Source organism: Paramormyrops kingsleyae, chromosome 23 (assembly GCF_048594095.1).
Source record: "Paramormyrops kingsleyae isolate MSU_618 chromosome 23, PKINGS_0.4, whole genome shotgun sequence".
Classification (NCBI taxonomy): Eukaryota; Metazoa; Chordata; class Actinopteri; order Osteoglossiformes; family Mormyridae; genus Paramormyrops; species Paramormyrops kingsleyae.
This window is the reverse complement of record NC_132819.1, coordinates 11,184,595-11,207,633: the sequence shown is the minus strand read 5'-3', so window position 1 is coordinate 11,207,633 and position 23,039 is coordinate 11,184,595. Positions and strand designations below refer to the sequence as shown.

At 42.8% G+C, this 23,039-nt stretch overlaps 1 protein-coding gene across 3 annotated transcripts in view; it reads right to left on the bottom strand.

Moving 5' to 3' along the window:
* Positions 1-19,331, bottom strand: part of pleca (plectin a) — a 126,664-nt gene extending 107,333 nt beyond the window's left edge. The window contains exons 1-5 of one of the 3 annotated variants that reach the window (XM_023803869.2): positions 19,304-19,331; positions 18,054-18,176; positions 16,812-16,849; positions 13,050-13,217; positions 3,328-3,520 (exon numbers count right to left, since the gene is read on the bottom strand). In XM_023803869.2, coding sequence (XP_023659637.2) covers positions 3,328-3,520; positions 13,050-13,217; positions 16,812-16,849; positions 18,054-18,176; positions 19,304-19,316 — 535 coding nt within the window. In that variant the 5' untranslated portion in view covers positions 19,317-19,331. Of the gene's footprint in view, positions 1-3,327; positions 3,521-10,164; positions 10,285-13,049; positions 13,218-16,811; positions 16,850-18,053; positions 18,241-19,303 lie in introns of those variants that run through there. The other 2 variants (XM_023803870.2, XM_072705574.1) reach the window with 2 other exon arrangements.
* Positions 19,332-23,039: the final 3,708 nt, after the last annotated feature.

Genomic DNA, 23,039 nt, shown 5'->3' with positions numbered 1-23,039 from the left:
ACATTGCTGGGGAGTAACTGGGGAGCATCACGACGACCCTCCTTGTTTATGAGAGATGCAGAATGCACAACAAAACCATTTTGCGTCATCTCTGTGTGGGCGACTAGATGATGGACGAGGACAATTGTCACCATCAAACTCCTTGCTTGTTACATTTCTTCCAAGCTCATTGTAAACAACATAGAACCTCAAAAGGACTGTGATGGAACAAAAACTGAAGCATGTTTACAGACACACCAGCGGCTCATGACTACGTTGTCTGTGAGACGCCAGCTTCCCCCTTCTTGGCAAAGACTTTCTGAATTTGTCACTGTGCCAGTGTCCTTTTTTAAAAACCACGAAACCTGTCAGGTTACGGTGATCCAGAGCCAACCCCAAAGAACAGAGCTGTATCACAAGCCAGCCTAATGCACGATATTCACAAAGAGTCACACAATGGATTCAGCTTGGGGTCAGATCTGGCTCTAGTATCTGGGCCTCACCATGTATTTCTAGACTGAGGGGGAAAACCAAACAGCGTCGAGGAAAAAGCTACACAAACGTTCATACCTAAATATGAGGTGTGACAAAATGATGTCTAAATGTCTTTAAGGTGAAAGGGCATCAAGAGAGGCTTCAGGAGGAATGATGTAAAACAGGGAGCATCCCTGACTCAGCTCCTCACAGGGCCCTCCGCCACCTGCTGGCCAGCTGTTGTCCACATGGCAGACCCAGGGCTCTGTCCAAGCCACCCCACGGCAAGCCAGCAGCAAAAGAGCGTGTGGCAGCTCCGGGGAAGCGCTGAGTCAGGGCGGCCGGGCAGAGCCAGGGAGAGAGGGGTGGGGCACAGAGCAGACTGCTGGCTTACATCATCCTCAGCCCACATCAATGACAGAAAATAAAACAGCAGATCCCGTGCCTTGTGGTTTTTACACCGACAGGGTTCTCTTCAATCACAGGCAGAAACAGTGTGTGTGTAGCTCTGTCCTAGCAGCACGAGTTACATGTAATCTAGCATCACTGATTTTACCCAGATATTGCTGTTCATCTCTAATCATACTGGTGTCTGACATTATACTGATATCAGTGCCACCAAAGCAAGGCTATTCAAGAGATTACATTTGCATTTATTACCTGAAATCATATGACTGCATCTGAATGTTTGTCAATGCAAAATAACTGGTCATGAAATACCCATAAAAAGATTAAACGAAATTTAGATCCAGCTGCAGATTCAATAATCTGCTGACAGAATCCACAAACAAAGGGGAAAAAACACAAAAGGAAATACAGACGCTCTTCTACTTACGAACTTTCAGACATACGAACGAAGAGGACTGTAAGTCCAAATTATGTTAGTTGGGCTCCCGTTTCCTGTCCGCAACATCATTTTTTTTTCCGCTCGCCAGTTCCGCCTAGTACAACTTCTGGCCGCTACTCCCGCCGCGCAGCAGTGTAGCGTACGTACTCCCAGCATACTAGCTCTTTGTACTTGCGGAAACCCTTAAAATGATGTTGAATAACGACTTACGAACATTTCAAGTTACGAACGGCCGTTCGGAACGTAACTCATTTGTAAGTAGAGGAGCATCTGTATATAATATCCTAGAATGTTTTTTCTCCAAAATAAAATGTGAATTCTTTAGGTAGCAATTAGATGTCTGTTATGAGTAATTAAAATCAGTGATTAGAAGAACAATGTGCTCCATAACCTGAACACTCATAACATTGCTGTGCTAACGAGATTACCGGTGACAACTATACTACACAGCAAAATACATAACCAGGAGGAAAAGAACTTGCTAATGTTTTTTTTTTTTTTTAAGTAGCACAATATGATAGATGTATGTAGCCATCCAGCAAGTGGAAATATACCTTCCAACAACTTGAAATATAATGGCAATCATCGTAAACCAGAACTGCCACCAGCATTTTCCCAACAATCTGAAATAGAATTCCAAGGTGCACTGCTTGTTCCATGCAAAGCTCTCCGCTGAGATCTACACAGTCTGAGCTTGAGAGAGAAACAGAGGCCTGTATGACCAGATATTCTCGTTCATTCTCACCTGCAGTTCAGCAATATGTGAACCTGTGTCATCTCATACTAATGACTGATGAGACAGACCTAGTTTGTTTTGGGATTTGTGGCTCTCATAGGAAATCTGGTGGTACTTACAGGAATGTTATAATCGAAAACCATTCCAGAGAATTGAAGGTGACATTGTTATCACATGTACTGCAACAGAGCTACTCCTTGGGCAACCATTTTCTCCGGAGTCGGTGCAGCTCGTTGCTCATGATTTACTCTCCGGATGACCGCGGCACGTGCAGCAGTTCACACAGTTCAGATCTCCATCTGTAGTCAAAGTCTCCAAAGCTGCATATGACATTTGAACATCTGTGAGCTTAATATGGGCTTTCAAAAACAGTTTAGCTCTGGTTTTTAACTTTATTTACATTTATTTATTGGGCAGACACTTTTGTCCAATGTGATACACAACTGAAGGAAGTTTGAGGTCTGAAAGCCATTTCAGGCAGCTTTCAGCGACCCTGGGGCAGCTGTTGGGGTTAAGGGTCTTTCTCAAGGGCCCAACAGTGATACTGTATACGCTACTCACCAGTTACAACCGAAACACACAAGTCATACGTTAACCACCACCTGCAGTCAGAAACCATGCTATCCACTACTTACAGTCAGAAAACATAAGCCACATGCTAACCACTGCCTAGAGTCTGGTAACAAGCCACATGCTAAACACTAGCTACAGTAAGAAAACAACTGGCATGCTAACCACCAGCTACACTCAGTAAAAATAAGCAGTATGCTAAAAACCAGCTACAGGCAGGGCTCAATGCACTGGGTATCATGTCACATCACTCCCATCACCATCATTAAAATTACCTGTGATTTGTCTCACAGTGGTTCTTCACTGGGCTTGCACCAGACCAGATGGCCATTGTTCATTCCCTATCATTAGGTCACTAAAGTTGACCTTGCTGGCCCTTGTCACGGTCACTTAGGTCTTTAGTCCTGCCCATACCTTCTGCATTCAACACATCAGCTACAAATACCAAATGTTAGCTTACCGTCTAAAATATCCCATATCTTGACATGCACCATTTTTATGAAACAGTCAGCATTATTCGCTTCACAAGCAAACGATCATAATGTTTTGCATCATCATATAATACATACACGCACCCTCACAGTCAGTGAACGCAAGTCATAGGCTAAACTATCGTGAAATATTCTCATAGCAGTCTCTGAAGCTCAGACTGTAAAGACTTCATAGAAAGGTAGGTAAATACCTGCATACAAATGCACATCTGGCTGTGCTGTGGCCTTACCTGCTATGCGCACGACAGCCCGCTCTGCGGGGTCCAGCACGTCCCCTGAGGTGGACTTGGAGCGCTTCACCCTGTGGTGCTTAGTTAGGTTCCAGGGCAGGGTGTCTCCAGCATTCGGGGAGCCCCCCCGTTCACCAGGGCCCAGCTCCGCCACCTGCTGGCCATTCTTCCTATCCTTAACCTCTGACATGGTCTGTGGCAGAAACAATGGAGGGATGTGGAGTTTAGCAGGGGTCAAGTACAACAGTGGAGCAGGACATCAGATCCTGGTAAGGCTCCCCTTGGCATGCAACTTCACTGCCATTTAGTTAAAGGGAATAAAAGAAAACTATTAATACATCTTCCTCAAGTATATTTTCAGTTCCTAAAAATCACCACAATTCTTTGAGAAAAGACATAATAATGTGCTGGTATGCTCCACCCCTTTTCTCCAAGCCTGTACTGGATAGGCTGCTTGCTCACTGTGTGTGTGCTGACAATATGTAAGATCTTACCAGCACAAACAGTAATACTCAGTGATGCTGCAAAAGATTGTAGGTTGAGTTATTGCTTTGTTACCTCAAGTGTGGAGTGGCAGGTGGAACCATATAATGCAAAATTAATGAGAATATTGTTCATAGGAAATTACACTACACATGAGATATATTTCTTGAAAATCTGGAATTTTGAGAATGGTTTTTGGAGTGTTAAATTCCTCCTTTGTCCTAACTGGCAGATAAAGCACATTCATTTTTGTAAAAACAAGTGATCGGCTTTCAGAGCAGACTGACGTCAGGGTACTCAAAACCACAGGCTGTTCATCAATCCGACAAAAAAGGGCCTTCATGCCTGATCAGCTCTCCGTTTTATTAGGAAAAACATGCAGCCGAGTCCCAAGGCTCACTGAGGCCTCAGATGAACAGAGATTGCGGGAGCAGAGGCGTCCCAGTGACACAGCGAGCTGATGACCTCATTACCACCGTGCTGCGCCTGGCCAGAGCCCATGCCAGACTGTGAGCAGCTCGCAGTGCCGCCACAGAACACCTAGCAGCCCAGTGGGTGCATCTCAGCTGTACAGCCTGCTCCTCTGGAGGCTTTAAGGGTCTCTGTACCGCATAGTCTGTTAGACTTTAATATGCAAAAATCTGACATCACATGAGAAAGCCATTAGATGAGGTTAGGAGAAGGCTATAAGCTTGAGCTGTCTTCTGCAGAACCCAGACACATATCAGAATGGAAAACAGGTTATTCTTTGGCATAAAACCCAATAGTTTTCTTTCAGCCAATGAGACATGTTTATCAGTCAGGATTATCTAAATATCACATCAACTAAATAATTCCTATAATGCAGTCAATTAATTGCAGAGAAGAGCAAAACATATCTTAGCCCAGTTTATAAATACTGATTTCTAAAATTGTGTTACATGAAAAATTCTCTATCCGTTTCTTTCATAACAGTGTCTAATCTCCATTGTGTGATCTTAATTTTTTTTTTGACATATATTTTATGCAATAGACTTGTTGTTTGGTAGATTGTTGTTTTTTGTTTTTATAGATAAAACTATTCCAATGCAAATATATAACTATTTACTCTTATAATGTATTTTACTTTGCAGTCACAAGCTATACAATTACAGAAAATCCCCTATATAGGAACCTTCAAGATGCAAAAGATGCAAATGTGCATGTCCAATAAATTAAAATTAAGATTTTTTTTCTTTAATCTGGCCTTTAACCAATTTACAAAAAATGTGAATACATATTCATGATACAGTAATGTAGGCTCGCGCGCTAACGGTTAGCCTGATCAGCTGACTGAAATAGTAAAAAAAATAACTCATTTGTCAGTTCTTAAAATGCACCCGAAATCAACAAAAACAAAAAAAATTTAAAGCCATTCATTTCTAAAAGCAGTTTCTTCTGTACAGTACAAATAGCACGTTTTCGTTAAAAGTTGAGGATTGGGGGGAGGAGTGAGAGGTAGGTGTTTGTACTGTATGTATTCTTGATAAAGTAACACAGGCTTGCTCGCCAGTCGCAAGAAAGATCAACTGACTGAAAACAATGGAAAAACAGAACTCTTAGTTGGTGTTTGTTAAAATGCACGCGAAACCAATAACAAAAATACAAATATTAACATTTGCTTATGTAAATGTTTTTTACAGGAGTTGAGGAGAGAGAGGTAGGCTAGGTGTGCATGTGTAGAGCAGGCTAGCTCGGTAATGGTAAACAGCGAGATCAGCTGACGAAAAACAATGGAACTTTGGTGCTTGCGAACCCACTCTTGGAATGGAACTGGTTCGTTTCTTGGGGACTTAACTGGTATTTCCCCAGATTCACCTTATTATTTGCTCAATACATTTAAACAACAAAAAAGGTACAGATTAAAAATGCTAAGTGTGAAAATTAATACTATTAAAGTAATTGAAATTCTGCCCTCTGGCTGATAACATTAGTTGTGAGCTATTCAGTGCAAAGCTAAATGATCCTTATTCACTTTATTGGGAAGTTGTCCAAATGAGCTCAAAGTAAAGACAATTATAGTTGCGTATCCAAGCAACCTGACAAAGCTGGAGAGAGCATGTTTTCTTGAAACAGTACCCAGACAAAAGGAAGCCATCAATATTGGCACATTGAAACAGACATTAGCTGTGCTTTAATAATAATAGCCTCCAGTTCTAATGTCATTTGGTGAAGAAACATATGATATGAACTCCATGAAGTACTCTCAGTTGGCTGATCATTCTTAGGTTGTTAAACTTAAACCCCAATAGAACCTGGATACCTCATGAACATGACTAAATGGGAGACTCCATAAGTATTAGAGGTGCACCAATCCGATATTCAGAATCCAATACTTACTTATTTAGTTTTCGGCAGTCTGTAAAAAGATAGCCCCTCTTTCTTCTTAAATCGATTTGTACAATTGATCGCACATCAGCTCGTTCCCATTATAGATGTGTTTTTGCGGAATTCAAGCTGAGCACTAATGCTGCGACACAGTCTATTTGCCCCTCGGTGGGTGTGAGCACAGTGATTCCCACCTGCTGTGATGTCATGGGCATACCCTCTGCAGCAGGTGCAGAACAGAGCATCAGATAAGAGGGTGGTGAAATGCGGCTTGCATGCTAGCAAAGCAAACTAACAAACATGTCTGCAGTCTAGAAGTATTTTACGCTTGAAACAACAACTAGGAGCACATCGATTTGCAATATTTGAGAGGTGGAAGTAGCGTTCAGTGAAAAATCCTACTAAACAAAGTGCATGCAATTGTGCGAGACAAAGTGAGTAATATGAAAAAAGCAATCAATAATTTGGGAGGGGCTGCTATCACCCCAAAGTGCAACTGATGCTGTTGCCAGTGGAAGAAAAACTGTGGGGCATTTTAAGCATTCACATCTTGCGCATGCTCTCTCGGAAGATACTGGAATTGAACTGGAAATGCTACAAAATGCTTAAAACAAGATGGTGGAAGAATACATTATGCATGTTTCTAGTAGCCTAATTAATGATTTTTTTGGCATACAAAAATTTTATTTGTATTTATTAGTTTAAAAAGAGCTCTGGTATTGGATCGGTACTTATATCGGTCAATACCATCTGTTGAAGTATTGGGATAGTATAGGCACTGACAGAGTGGGACTAGGATTCACAGGAACCAGCTTACACAGGAAGAACACTGACCGTCTCTGTCCACCTACAGTATTAGCAGGTATGTGATACTAGAACTGCACCACAAAGGAGCACAAGTGGACTGGCTCACCGCTGGGATCACTACAAGTAATAGTTTGACGGATCATACACTGAGCCATAGTAAGGAGCATGCAGACTCAACATAACGCCTATGTCCAAATCCTGGGATTCCCTCAGACACCCTCAAGGAACATATGTCAGCCGCTGTTGTCTTCATGGGCATGCACACCATCTGAGCCGTCCCCTAACCTTCGCGGCTGGGCACAGGTCCACCTTAGAGCGGATCAGCAGAGAAGCTGAGAGCCAACGGGACGACAAGGCCTTGGCTTGTGACTCTCAAGGTCCCATATGAACAGAGGCCAGTTCTGTCTATTCCGCCTCAAGATAAATTACGAACTGGGTAGCTGAAAAGGTAAACAAAGGTCAGCCTTGTTGGCAAATAATTACACTTGATCCCAATTCACACATCTCTGTGTAACCCTTTAGGAAAGCCATGTAATATTACATATATGAATTAATTATACAAATGCTGTGGTTGTTTTCAGTTGCATCAGAATATCTACATTCATCTCTATAGTTACTTTATGGTATACAGTAAGCAGTCCCACAACATTAAGATGAAAACAAACAGTACAGTGGCCTGTACTACGAAGCGGGGTTACTGGCTTATCGGGGTAACTTGTCAGATTTAAGGTACCACAGTTTAAATGGACTTCATATTCGCTCACTTACATTTTGCCCAGACTACCTTAAATCCAGCAAGTTACCCCGATAAGCCAGTAACCCCGCTTCGTAGTACAGGCCACTGGGAGCACAGGCATAATGCTAAACCGTGCGATTTAACTCCAAGGAACTCCTCCATTTCAGCACTTCCCCCTTCCAAGGAAGTGCCATTTTATTCCGACAAGCATTCAATTACCTAAATCTAGCCCCAAGGTGATAGAGTAACAGCCATAGAGGTGTGAAGATATTATTACATCCAACATGCAGTCTTTTAAAAGAGGTCAACAACGGCACGGGCACAAAGCTGAAAGAATGAATAAAAACAGACATCACAAAGAGAAAGCTAACAAACCGAACAAATATCCTCCTCAACAATGTACCTTGGTCAAAAATGTATATAGAATTAGGTGGTGCAAATGAATGCTCATTCATTGTAACACATTAGACCGTCAATAAACTTTAATATAAGGAAGTATTCCTAACAACGGCATGGCCACCTACTGTTAACTTACCAGAGATGTCAGAAGTAAATGATTAAAGGAAGAGCATGTCGGTACATTACTGCAATTATTTCCAATTTTCTTGGCTCGACGGCCTTCTGCATTTGCTATATTTGCTGTTACCCGATTTAACATTCTTACCCTATCTAATTCAAAACTCATCCTTCCTCTAAAAATAAAGCCAAGCAGCTAAATATAAAGGCTCTGACGGCTGCCACTAATGGTTGAAACATATCACATGCACGGATGCTCAGACAGGAAAAGGTCAGCCACTCCTCTGCTGGACACGTGCACAATGCACCAAACAAACAACAACAACAACAACAACATCATGGCAAATGAACGGCAATTCTAACAGCAAATCACCAGTTCAAATGCATCAGCAAATTAAAGAGTTCCTCAGATCCAAAGAGGTCAAGTCTGTTAACTTTGGCTGCTTCTTAAAAGAAGACTCATAAGGTGTAATGACACTCTGCGCCACCTACAGGAATGTCATAGTCATTGTGATGACTAAGGTCAGGAAATTGCTTCTGCTGTCTCTCAGAGAGAACTGAGAGGCTGAGAAGGAGCTTCTGCCCCCAGGCCATCAGACTACTTAACACTAATTGACAGTAGTAATTAAACTTCCTAACTCATGCACCAAGCACTAACTCATGGAGCCAAGTTGCACATATCTGGTCTTCTTTCTCTTACCACCAGCATAACTTAACTGTTCCTTATTTTTTAAAAACATTGATTATACTGTAACTTTGTCTTACTGCTTTCAGTATTCTTATGTCAGAGTTGATCATCTCGTTTTTCACTGCAGGTTTCAGTTGGACTCTGCACCTTGCATGTGACAAATAAAACCACTGAATCCTTGATGCAGTTGCCTGTCTTTGGCCGCAGTGCACCCTCCCTCAGAGACCACCCTCAGCAAACAGGGGGGAGCCCCAGGACACAGTGCACCCTCCCTCAGAGACCACCCTCAGCAAGCAGGGGGGTGCCCCAGGACACAGTGCACCCTCCCTCAGAGACCACCCTCAGCAAGCAGGGGGGTGCCCCAGGACACAGTGCACCCTCCCTCAGAGACCACCCTCAGCAAGCAGGGGGGTGCCCCAGGACACGCCCATGGCGTCTGATGATAGTTCTGCAGCGTGTCATACATACGGCATTGGCACTGCTGTGGTGAAGAGTGATGGACGTTCACATGCTATACTCCCAGGTGCTACACATGGTCTCATAAACTCTGCGGAATTCCAATCCAAAATCATTTCATTAAGTTTTAAGTCCACTAGGGGATGTACTAATTAAGAGGTGGCCACTGTCTTCAATCCAACACATTACTCAGTGACAACACTCATGAGAACTGTATGGTGCATATTCTATTAAACACTCAGAAAAGTACCCCCCCCCTCCCCCCCAAGTATGCAATCTAAATATTAAATCTAATTTGCATTATCCTTGCAGTAATATCTATATATAAATAGTGCATTGTAATGATTGTTGTACCTGAAAGAAAAATGATCATTAGCGTTTTTCTTTTAAATTGACAGAGTACACATCAGTGCAGCCAAATGTTTTGGCAGAATGAAAGATTATTCCAAAACATGTAATACGCGATGACAGGGTGTTGATTTGGTCTGGTCATTTTGAGTGCGTAAGAACATTTTCATTACAGCATTAATCTCCCAATTGCATACCATTGCTCACAGAGTTAATAACTCTACAGCCTCTGTATTAGTCTGCAGCTATATATAGTCCAAGGCTGGAACACTGCAGCATAAGAAGAGGCTGAAAACGGTATTCGTTCTTCGTGCATCAGCAAATCATTATACTTATCGAAACGCTGTCGTCTCACTTAAACACCCCGTTGTATTTTTCCTGACATAAGAAGCGGAGGAGAGATAAATCAGTGAAAGATGCAGCGAAAAGCATGACATAACAGTTTGAAATCACTGACCGATCGTGGGTCCAGCCGCTCCCCCAAAAAGCTGCCAAAGGGCTATGAACGCCGCTGTCAGACGCACCTGACAGCGCGGTTTACGTGTACGACTCGGCCGATGGAGGCGCACCGGCAAAACTTAGCGAGCCCCAGCCGGCGGCTATGTTTATAAGGTTAAGCGGCCACTCCTATTTGGGAGGCAGGCTTTGGGAGATGACCCGAAACGCGGATCCTGCAGTCCTGTGCTAGAGAACGTGTGCGTATGTATGTATCACACACAAAACCGTCCTCGATCTGCATTACAAAGCATGCAATTCATGGTTTAACGTCATGCAACCACTGATATATTACGTCGAATGCGATTATTTTGGATTATGATGTTGAATTGCAATGCACGCCGAAAATCCATTTTTTATACTATAGCTACAAAAGCCGGGCAGTGAATATAAGAATCCATGTTTCAGTGACGTTACTCGAATACATTGGCTGGAATAAGCAGATGCTGCATCTCTTCCTCTATTGGGTCTCTTCTGATACCTGCATCCTAATCGAAAACGTTAATACTTATACGCTAATTTGTTTGAGGTGCAATTTCAAATACAACTACCTTTAGCAATATTTCCCCTATAACATTACATTTCCGATGTATACTGTATTCACGGAAGTGTTTTTTTTTCTTAAACTACGAACGTCATGCTGCTTTCACGTCACAGCTACGTGAAATACTGCTACGATCCTGCTTAAATGCTGCAGGAAAGTCACCCAGCATCCCCTTCAAAACCGTTAACAAACCATCCCCACATATGTTGAAATGACATTGATTCCATATCAGACAAAAAGGTTGAAACAACGATGATCTTCAATCTTTTACTTTATATCAACATTGAATCAAGGTTTTGCCACCATCAATATTTCAATATTGAAAATCTGACCAAAAATCAAATGTTTCAACGCTGATAATTTAACACTGACTATAATTCAACGCATTTAACTATAATTCAATGTTGAAACAATAGCATGATGCTATCTGGGTCGCTACTACTCTGCATTCCCGTTAAATATAATTTACCTGCTGGCTGATGCATATATTCAGCAACATAATTACCATAGTTTTTAAATGCATAAATTGGAATAAGTTTCAGAACACTGACACGATGCTTCATCGGGGGATTCACACCACCCAGTAAGTAGTGCAATCACCTCCAATGCTCAGGACTCGAGAATCTCCTACAAACCTCGAGCAGCTCCCTGCCCCTTCAAACCAGGGTTATAAATCAGGGCAGAACTCAGAATGATCTAAGGCACCTCAGCTCCTCTACAGCACACATGCCATGGGAAATAGCAGAAGGCAGGCTGCTGTAGTTAGCAAAAAAACAAAAGAAGTGCACACAGTTAGCAAGCAAAAGCAGAATAGGAGCTACACTACAAAACACCTTATGCAGTCCTATTGTACGCAAGAAAAAAAGTCACATCTTTTAATGATGGATGATTTACAACACAATGCTGCAGCTCTGTGTATGGACGGCCTTCAGCCAGCGACGATCCCGTTGAATCAAACTGCTTATGTAACACCTCAGCCTCTTTGAAGTGCCTGCTTGACTGATGCTTTGTTTTTGAGCCACTCTGGTTTGCTGCCCATGTCCAGGCACTGCGTTCAATAGGAGGGCTGTCCTCCCGCCCTCCAGATCCGTGTTGTGAGCTCAAGCTGCCCAGCACCAACAGCAGCCAACTGCGGGGAATGCTGGCCCGATGAGCCGGGCTTCCCGTCCGAGCCTGCTGAACTTCCCGTAAATCTAGTATGGACTCCCAGGACTCCTGCTGAATCGGAGATGGAAGGAGTCTTTGAAAATGATTTTGAAAAAACTTTCCAAAAAGGTTTTCATAATATTGGCATTACTGAGTCCTCTGCTGTGCCTTGTTAGTATTTATGCTAAATTACCACCGTGTGAGCTAAGGTCTGCTGAGGGATTAACTGTCCTCTAGCTAGGGAAACTAGAGGCAAACGGAAAGGATACTTCAGGATCTCATGGCCGGAGGTGGCATGCAATATACAGCTGTTAATACTTCATTACATAACAGGCAAACCCCTGATTTGATTTCATCCACTTTCTATATTTGTTTCCTCCCAGACTGAGCTACTCAGATCACACCAGCCATCAAGAAAAGTCCACACTCCTACCAGTTCCATCACCCACTGTTATTAAACTGTCATTAAGGTCTTATTGGGGTCTCATTGAGGGTCATTAAGTGCCATCAAAACCTATCAAGTAAATCCAATACAAAAGCAAAACACATGACTGAACAACTTATCCAATGTAGTGACAGAATCAAGGAATCAGAGGGAAAGAGGCAGAGAGGAAACTTATGAACACACACACACAAACGCGTATCTTTGTGGGGACCATCCATTAATTTCTGTGGGCATAACCCAATAACTATGACCACTTTAACCCCTATCCAGCCCCAAACCTAACCATAGGTAACAAAACAAGACTTTTGGCATTTTTAGTTTTTTGATTACAGTCAGAGATTTTTATAAGATTGAGTTTCCCCTTGTGGGGACCGAAGCAATGGTCCCCACAACATCATAATAACAGGTTTTTATCAGGTTGTGGGGACATTTGGCCCCCACAATGTAATTCACACATATCACAGAAAAAGACACAGCTAAGGGCACAAGATGTGAAGTCACCATGCCACCCAATAAAATTACTGCTGAATTTGAGCCATCACATTCCGTGCTATTTGTACTGCTGTTGTTTTACAGTCTATCTGAGTGCTTAAAGCACCCAGTTATCATTATGCAGATTGTTCCCGTTTGTCCTTCTTGCGGGGATATGATTGTACATGGTAGCCCCTTAAGTCTGGCTTTGAGAGTCAGCACTGTAGAGGTAGTACCTTACCTTGTGTTTGCCTGCTCTAACCGATGGTTCCAATATTTTCACTGGCTTTGGAACTTTTTTGCTCCATTGTTTCATGGCAGCCGAAGCCTCTTCTCCCATAGACGGCTCTGTGTCATGGGACGGCACAGGTGCAGGTAGGCTGCCCTTTGGCTTTGGATTCTTCTTCTTCTGAAATCAAAGAACAGGATAAAAGAACCTCAACACATGCCTCTACTACAGTAATACTAACGCTGGACCTGCTATCAGCTCTTACTCTTACTCCCTATGTATTATATATACTGTACATACACTATATTGCCAAAAGGATTTGGACATACAACCCCTCAAAATCATTGACTTCAGGTGTTCCAATCACTTTCATAGCCAGAGGTGAATAAAATCAAGCACCTAGGCATGCAGACTGCTTCTACAAACATTTGTGAAAGAATGGGTCACTCTCAGAAGCTCAGTGAATTCAAGCGTGGTACCGTGATAGGATGCCACCTGTGCAATAAGTCCATTCGTGAAATTTCCTCGCTACTAAATATTCCACGTCATAGAGAACTTCATGGAATGGGTTTCCATGGCCAAGCAGCTGGATCCAAGCCTTTCATCACCAAGTGCAATGCAAACGTCGTATAGTGTTGTAAAGCATGCCGCCACTGGATTCTAGAGCAGTGGAGACATATTCTCTGGTGTGATGAATCATACTTCTCTATCTGGCAATCCGATGGACGAGTCTAGGTTTGGCGGTTGCCAGGAGAGCGGTACTTGCCTGATTGCATTGTACCAAGTGTAAAGTTTGGTGGAGGGGGGATTATGGTGTGGGGTTGTTTTTCAGGGCTTGGGCTTGGCCCCTTAGTTCCAGTGAGAGGAACTCTTAATGCTGCAGCCTCAATTTCATACTCCTAGCTTTGTGGGAACAGTTTGGGGATGGCCTGTTCCTGTTCCAACAAGACTGCACACCAGTGCACAAAGCAAGGTCCATAATGACATGGATGAGCAAGTCTGGCCTCAACCCAATAGAACACCTTTGGGATGAATGAGAGCGGAGACTCTGAGCCAGGCCGTCTTGTGAAACATCAGTGCCTGACCTCACAAATGCTCTCTTGGAAGAATAGTCAAAAATTCTCATATACACACTTCTAAACTTTGTGGACAGCCTCCCCAGAAGAGCTGAAGCTGTTATAGCTGCAAAGGGTGGGCCGACTCCATATTAAAGCCTATGTATTAAGAACGGGATGTCATTAAAGTTCATGTGTGTATAAAGGCAGGTGTCCCAATACTTTTGGCGATATAGTGTATATAAGGATTTATAAGGATAAAGATTTCCTATTTTGTCGATTAACTGCATTGTTCTGACGTTTAATAGCAACAGATTACACTCAAAAAAACGCTGGGTTGTTTTTTCAACCCAAATGCTGGGTTGAGACTGCTGGGTAACAAAGTTGGGTTGATTTAACCCAATTTGGGTTGAAAATCAGTCTTGATCTATAACCCAGCATGCTGGGTTAAACGTGTAACCCAACTTGTTGGGTCAAAATAACCCAGCGTTGGGTTAGTCCCTTTTTTACCCAGAGCTGGGTTACTAAAATAACCCAAATTGGGTTGTTTTTAACCCAGTAGTTTTTAGAGTGTACATAATTCTGTACAGGTTGAAAAGAAATGCTTTCTTACCACCACTTAATATATTCTAGTCATTTTTATCCATCTTTTTTCTGTACTCACCTATTCAGGGTCTCAGGAGGTACAGAGCCTATCCTGGAGACTTTGGGCACAAAGCCGGGAACAACCCAGAATGGGGTGCCAACCCATCACATGGCGCACTCACGCACCATTCACTCGCACTCACGCACCATTCACTCGCACTCACGCACCATTCACTCGCACTCACGCACCATTCACTCGCACTCACGCACCATTCACTCGCACTCACGCACCATTCACTCGCACATGCACACCTACAGACAATTTGCTAACACCAGTTCACATTAGCATGTTTTTGGCATGTTGGGGGAAACCAGAGTACCCAGAGAAAACCTCACCAAAACACTGGGAGAACATGCAAACTCCATACACATGGATCCGGGGCAGAGACTCGAACCCTGGTCCCAGAGGTGTGAGGGAACAATGCAGGTCACTGCACCACCCCATTAGTTTTTATATTTATAATAAACCTTGTTGCTAACCTACTCTTAGCCATACTAATAACAATCACAATTTCTAATATTATCTATTAAGTTTGTTCTATACCTACACATAGTAAAGAGTTAGGCCTACCAGTATATAATCTAGATTGCAACGAGGATATGTTGACTCAAAGCCCAAGGTATGTATATGAATTTCAGTATGCAGCCCTGCTTTCATATAAGTAAAATCAGGTGAGATTTACACTAGGAATCCAGCTCTGAAATGCACCCAATGTTCCCAGTCTTATGTTCAGAGGGGAAATGACTCGGCTTCCTCATTGCCATGGACAGACAAAGCGTGTCCTTTGTGTCTTGTCTCATCTTGTACCATCTCTTTGGGTCTCACTCCAGCACTTTATCAAACCCAGAATGCTGTCAGTGGGCCTCCAGCGCCACCCAACAGTAGACACACAGACCAGGCCCATGTGCCCACACAGCTGCCAGCTGTACCTTCATTCCAGGATGGAGCACTGGCTGCGATTGCCCACAATGTGGCGACATGGTGTAGCATGCGTGGGCAGTGTTGGTAGCTTACTAATGATCCAAATTGAGCTCATGCAGACAGGGCCCTGATCCAATCCCGGCTGGAGTTATACACCAAACACGTAGGATGTGGTGCAGGGCTTTCATCCCAGTAATTAGAAATATTGAGCTGTTCTGCTTCTCATTGGCTCAGACAGAGGGCTACTGTGAACCACACTGACATTTTATAGAAATTTATAGAAAGCTCCTCTGCAGCAGGGTTAGCACTCTGGGACCAGGGCTCGAGTCTCTGCCCTGACTCTACGTATGTGGAGGTCGCATGTTCTCCCTGTGTTGTCATGGGGTTTCCACAGAGTTCTTCGGTTTTCCCCCATAGTCCAAAAACATGCTGAGGTGAACTGGGATGACAAAATTGCCCATAGTTGTGACTGCCTGGCGATGAGTTGGTGCCCCACCCTGGGTTGTTACCTGCCTTGCGCCCGTAGTCTCTAGGATAGGCTCCGGACCCCCCCCCCCCCCCCCGAGACCCTGAATAGGACAAGAAGTTATAGAAAACAGATGGATGGATCCTTAGCAGCTTCCATACGTACAGCTGGTGCAGTTATCCTCCTTTAACATATGAATACACCTAAAAAGGTGCCATACCCTCGTTAATAGCACTGCATACAACATAGCTCAGGTTTCATTTAGCGGAGTATGGATATTGTGCAGGAGTACTGTGCATTGCATGGTCCTCCAGCACCCATGTGGTATGTGGCATTAATGCAGCCATGCCCCACCACCAACCCACCATTTTCTACCAGGAAATCGAGACATTGTCAGCAAAATTAAAAACTGTAATGCTTAGATTACACTACTTAATTACAAACATTATTACTCCTGTTAATATTACTACTACTACTACTGTTATGGATTCAGCATTGAAGCTGACTTTTTAGAATGTGGACAGAGAGCATCCCATCAGCAGGCTAAAGCTCCCCCCGGAGGCTGTTAAATGAATAACCTTTTGGATCAGAGAGGGACCGAGTTCATTTTACTGGAGATTGTGTTACTGTAGACTGAAAATATAGACAATATACTATGTTTTATGTCATTCTTATAAAATAGCTACCTGGCTTAGTTGCTTCTTCTTTGACGATTTAGTCATTTCTGGGAAGGAAAAGAAAAAGGTAAATTAAGCATGATGCAAAGTGATTTTGCCTTATATCCACTGTGTGAAAGTACTATTGCTTACATCATGGGGGAACCAACTGAATCAGGCAAATGAAGCAGGGAGAGAAAGAGAGAAAATAATTACATTTCAAAGCATCATCATAACATTGTAAAGAGAAGTGAAACAGAGTTGTCTTATTCACTGAGAAGGGTCTTATGGGAATTGACAATGCGGAGATCAAACAGGTTTAATACTCAGCATTCACTTAAAGAGTGTCCAAGCAAATAAAATAAAATAAGTCACTTAAAGATTGTAAAGTCATAGATAGGGTGAAGTTCTGCTTATGATGTGTGATCCTACGTATACTATTCAGTAACATAGAGTGATACAGCCTGCTAAAGTCTATATGGTGACTTCCCTGGAGTGTAAAGCTCTAGAAAGATTATTCTGTGTGTTTATGAACTGGACCAGTTGAAAGCTGACCACCAATGCATCCCAATGAGTGAGAAGTACAGTGAGAGCGGAGAGCTCCGTAGCATGGGGGGACGCATGAGTGCATGATCACAGTCACAGGAAGGTCAAAGGTCAGCAGAAGAAAACCTCCTCTAGGCAGAGGTAGAGGAGACACATGAGTGAGGAAGAACGAGAGGAAAATTGATTTTGACTGTCAGGCTGAACTTGTAAAATGCAATGTAAAATGATAAGGAATTAATTAAAAAAGGTTTTTACAAGTATTAAGTTCCTCTTGCAACTAATGATGGCATTCAGCATGTCATGGCTGTCTTTGCAGAGCATATATGTACCTACACTCAGGCATCCATATGTGTTCATATCCCACCTAAGCCTTGCAGAAAAGAACAAATGATCCTACTTCTCGGTAATATTTATGTCTGCATCTGAGGTATATGGCACAGCCATCTCACATGCAAAGTAAAGGTTCATTTGTTTCTAGTGATCTGTCAATGATCCTAAAAGTCCTTCTTACTGTATAAGCTCTTGAAGCACATCTAGCCAACCCACACCAGAGGGAAGAGGCAGTTTTGGGAAATTGGAAAAACGTTGCCTGGGAAACCCACACAAGCTTAAAATAAAACTTTTTCCGCAGGAAGATCATTTCTTGAATAGACTGTCTCATGCATTAGGGATATGTTCTGTAGAAGATCCCCTTCATGCCACTGGAGAAACCAGAGATGAACATACCTGTGAGTCGTCTATCCCCGAGGAATGCGGAGTCGTGCTTCCAGGCAGCACAGCAGAAGAACACAGCCCACACCAGGAGGGTGGCCAGTATGAGGGACAGCACCCAGAAGAAGCGAGCTGCCGCTGGGTCCGAAAAGACCCAGTCAGTGCCGGGCGCCATTATGACAGATGTCTGTCTCACTTTCACTCCCTCGCTCTCTTTCTCATTAGTTTCCACCCCTGCCCTGTGTTTCTCTCTCTCTATGGTCCTTCCTCTCTCTCTACTACGCTGAGTCCCGTATCAATCTGGCTGCACTGCCTTAGCTGAGGAGGCAGCGTGAGCAGATGGGCGCCAGCTGAGTGCGACCCAGGCCTCCCTCAGCACACGTCAGCTCTGGCTGGCCGCGCCTCTTCCTCAGCAAGGAATGGGAGCTGGTAGCCACTCCCAGGGCACAATTCGGAGAATTACACAGGCACCCTCTCGTCAAACAGGCGCTGCAGGATGTCCTGTAAATGTTTGAGAATTTGGGGGGTGGCCAAGGGTTACAAAATAGCTCCTCAGGCTAGCCCACATCTCCATGCAGGTATAAGGTGCACTAGCTAGGTGGGTGGGATCTCCATTTGTAGCGAGACCCAGCCACCTGGGGTGATGTGTAAATACAAAGGCTCTCATTCTTCTTATGTTCTTATATTATTTGTGTTGTTTATTCTTGCTGTGCTTCCTCACTTTTCTCATTATTTGTGTTATTACTGTTGTGCTTCCCCATTTTTTCATTATGTCTGTCTATTGGATTGGTTATGTGAACTTATACATAAACATACATTTTCTAAAATGCATTAATTTGCATATCGCAAATTTTAGCACATTCAGTGTGCGTCTTCAGTCAAAATAAATATTTGATAAACAATGAGCTAAAGAAGTAACTGAGCGTTTTCTGCTTCGTTCAATCATCACTGGTACCACACCAACCCTCCGTAAATCAACTGCCAAAAAGCTGAAAACAGGACATACTGCAGAAGAAACAACCTACATACACAGCAGCAGAGGAAATGACGGAAGCGCCGCCTAGATGGCGGTTTGCGGCGCCGTATTTACTCATCTGTGACTCACTGGTCACGGCCGCTCAGTGTTTCCATTTTTACCCAGAATCACCGGCTTCTTCAAACCGCCGTTTCACTCACTCCAGGATAACCAGCCTGCGCCCTCACGGTGACAGGCACGAAAACCGAGCACCGCACATATATAAAACTTAACCAAGTATATTTCACACCTTCAAACTTCATGAAGAAAAGCTGCAACATAAATGAACGACGACAGGGGTCACCAGCAATGGCGGGCCTACAGGGAGGCGGGCTGGCACTAGCGTCCCGAAATCCGATAGGCTTTCCCAGACTGTTCCCCATTTTCATTGGCTCTGAGTGTTGTCATTTGTCAAAGGCGGGACACCGATTTTCAAAAATGTCGATACTACTGATTTTCTTTTCGATCCGATACCAAGTAATACCGTGGTTGGTATCGCCGATTCGGTGCCGACCCAACACTGACGGTAAAAAAAAATGGGTGGGGGGTGGTTAGTATCGAGCAAAATGTCCTTAGTGCTTTGGTTTAAACTAGTCCATTATTATAAGCCTTTTCTTTAAAGGCATAAAAATGCGTCCAAAAAGTTACTTGCAATTATAGTAACATTTTCGTACTCTCTGGTAGTTCACTCTTAGTTAAAATCCTAATAGTCTTTTCATTGTTTGGTATATTAATTGTGGTAGGCGAAGTGATCGGCTGAGTGCCTTATATAAATAGATTTATTTGATTTATTCAAAGTTTAGAAGAAATTAGCGAAATATATTTTACTATAACTTTTCTGGACAAGCACACGAGTAACAAGACATAACCATATAATTACTGTGCAATTTAAAAAATGTTTTTATTTTCACTTTATAGAAAGAAGGCGGTGACGGCTGTAGTATTTCCTATTCCGGTATACCGCTCCTTTTACTGTTGTCCATCCATGCCCCTCCCCTGAAAATAAACTAGAGCTGTACAATAAGTGTGAACTATACTATGCCTATATATTCATTATTCTAGTGTTCATCCATAACATCACCCAACTCAAAGGACACAAACTCTGACTCATCGCCATACTGTTTCACTTGCATTAAGGTATTCACCTTCTGTATTTACAAATCGTGTTTCTGCTTCATTTATACTCACTGCACTGAACTATACACTTTACTGTTATTTATTTATGTCTTATGACGTATATATTCGGGCGGGGTATTGTTGTACAATGGTCTGTATTTGTCGTCTCAAGAGTGATTTAGTCATATTATTATGTAAATGCTGCCATCTAGTGGGAAGCATTGCCTTCTTGATATTGATTGTTCAATTTTAAAATAACACCAAGCTGTTCCACCTGCATTAAAGTTTGCACCTTCTATGTTAACAAAGCATGTGTCCGGTTCATGTATACTTCCTGCACTGAACAATACACTTTTTTGTTATATTTATCATATGGACAAACATTGGAACACACCTCTTAATCACTGAACTTTGGTGTTTCAATCAGACCCATTTCAAGTGTGGTACTGTCATAGGATGTCACCTTTGCAATAAGTCACTTCACTTCGTGATATTCCACGGTCAGCTGTAAGTTGTATTATTGCAAAGTGGAAGCATTTATGAGCAACATAAAGTCAGCCACTAAGTAGCAGAGCACATAAAGTATGAGTGTGGGGTCATTGAGTACTGAGATGCATAAGTGTGTAAAAGTCCCTAAAGCTCTTTTGACTCCATGGCATTAACTCCAGCACAAAAACGGCTGGGAGCTTCATGGGATGGGCTTCCATGGCTGAGCAACTGCATGCAAGCCTCACATCTCTGAGCGCAATGCCAAGTGTCGGATGGAGTGGTGTACAGCACTCTGGAGCAATAGAAACGTGTTCTGTGGAGTGATGAATCACACTTTTCTGTGGAGTGATGAATCACACTTCTCTGTCTGGCATTCTGGGTTTGGCAGATACCAGGAAAACATTACTTGCCTGACTGCATTGTGCCAACTGAAATTTTTGGGGAGGAGGGATAATGGTATGGGGTAGTTTTTCAGGGGTTGGGCTAGACCCCTTTGTTTCAGTGAAGGGAACTATGCTTCCAACTTTGTCGTGACTGCCTTTTTTTTGTTCCGGCATAATTGTGCCCCAGTGCACAAAGCAAGGACCATAAAGACATGTTTGGGTGAGTTTGGGGTGGAAGAACTTGACTGGCCACCCAATCAAATTCCTTTGGGATGAGCTGGAACAGAGATTGCAAGCCGGGCCTTCATGTCTAACATCAGTGCCTGACCTCACAAATGCTCTTCTGGATGAATGGGAAACATTCCCACAGACATAAGCTTTGCTTTGTTACAGCTACAAATGGGGGACCAACTCCATATTAATGCCTATGGATTTAGAATGTGATGTCATAAAAGTCCCTGTAGGTGTAATGGCCTGGTGTCCCAATCCTTTTGTCCATATTGTGCATGTTAAAAGAGCATGATTCAGCCTCATATACAGCACCCTCCATAATGTTTGGGACAAAGACACATTTTTCCTCGATTTACCCCTTTGCTCCACAGTTTAAAATTTCAAATCAAACATTTCGGACATGATTAAAGTGCACATTCCAGATTTTAATTTAAAGTTATTTTTATACAATTTAGTGCACTAAATTAATCAAGCTGGTACAGGAAACTGGTCACCACTCCCAACAAAGAATTGTAAGAAAAAAACCACCACAGACACAGCAGTGACTCAACCCCCCCTGAGTTTCACCAAAATTGTAAATATAACTGCCAATAAACACGTGGTGTGTGTGTTATAAATGCACTAATAAAATTTAGAATTGCTTACCTTATTTAGATTAAATTGACTACTCATTATATACATAAAATATACTGTTACAGCCTGCCTAGGTAAGGTGATAAGTTAAAGGCTGGAACGGCACATTCATAAGTAACTAAGAAAATTTATGCAATTGAAATAAGCTATGTGTTCAGGGTTGGGTAAAGCCAAAATGAAAAACAAAACATATTAACTAAATAAACTTCATGTGAAACAAATATATTACAAATATACCTACAAAGTCCCTTTCCTAACTAAAAACTATCAGCAGAAAAGGTAATAAAAAGCCTCTACCCCCCCCCCCCCACACACACACACACACACACTGTAAAACTGATAAATGACGAGTGTTTAGAATGAAAAAGACCTAAAACACACACAGTAAGGGCACAGATGGGGCTACGATTCCTACAGAAGGTTTAATGAAGAAGGTGAGCTAAGTGACATCAGCATTGCATGAAACTCCCCTGCTGGTCCTCAGTTTAACCTCATTTCCCATGATAAATGTAACATTAAATCCACACTTAAATGTGCATCTTTGTAAGAGTCATTCACATTGCTGCCCTCTGATCCAGCTTCTTAGCAAAGAGCCAGTGCTAGAACTCATAGCATTCTTCATCAGCACTCAGTAGAACAAAACAACCAGTAAACAGATTGTCTTTAAACTCAAGCTGACCGGCATGGAGTGTCTCCCATTTCAGACACTGCATCTTCTTCCCCACCCACCAGTCCAGAGCCGCTGTCACTTTTCAGGCATCAGATTGTCACCTGAATTCCCAAGCTGCTCCCTTCCATCTCCAGCACTGCCTCAGCATCACAAGCACTGCTTCACCATCACAAGCACTGCTTCAGCATCACAAGCACTGCTTCAGCATCACAGGGACTGGCCGCAGCTACACCCAAGCAAAATATATAAAGAAAAGGAAATAATTCCCCTTGCTGTGTTAAGACTCTGGCCAATGAATAGCAATGCAACTTGTTGGAGCCCAGGAGGAAAAAAAACACCAGCGATGAAGAAGTTGCCAATCACTCTCCACAAAGGAAAAATTCAAAAATAAAAAATTACTTGACTTTCCATAGCTACTAATCCAGCGTAGGATCTTATTTACTGAGCCTGGAATCTATCCCAGG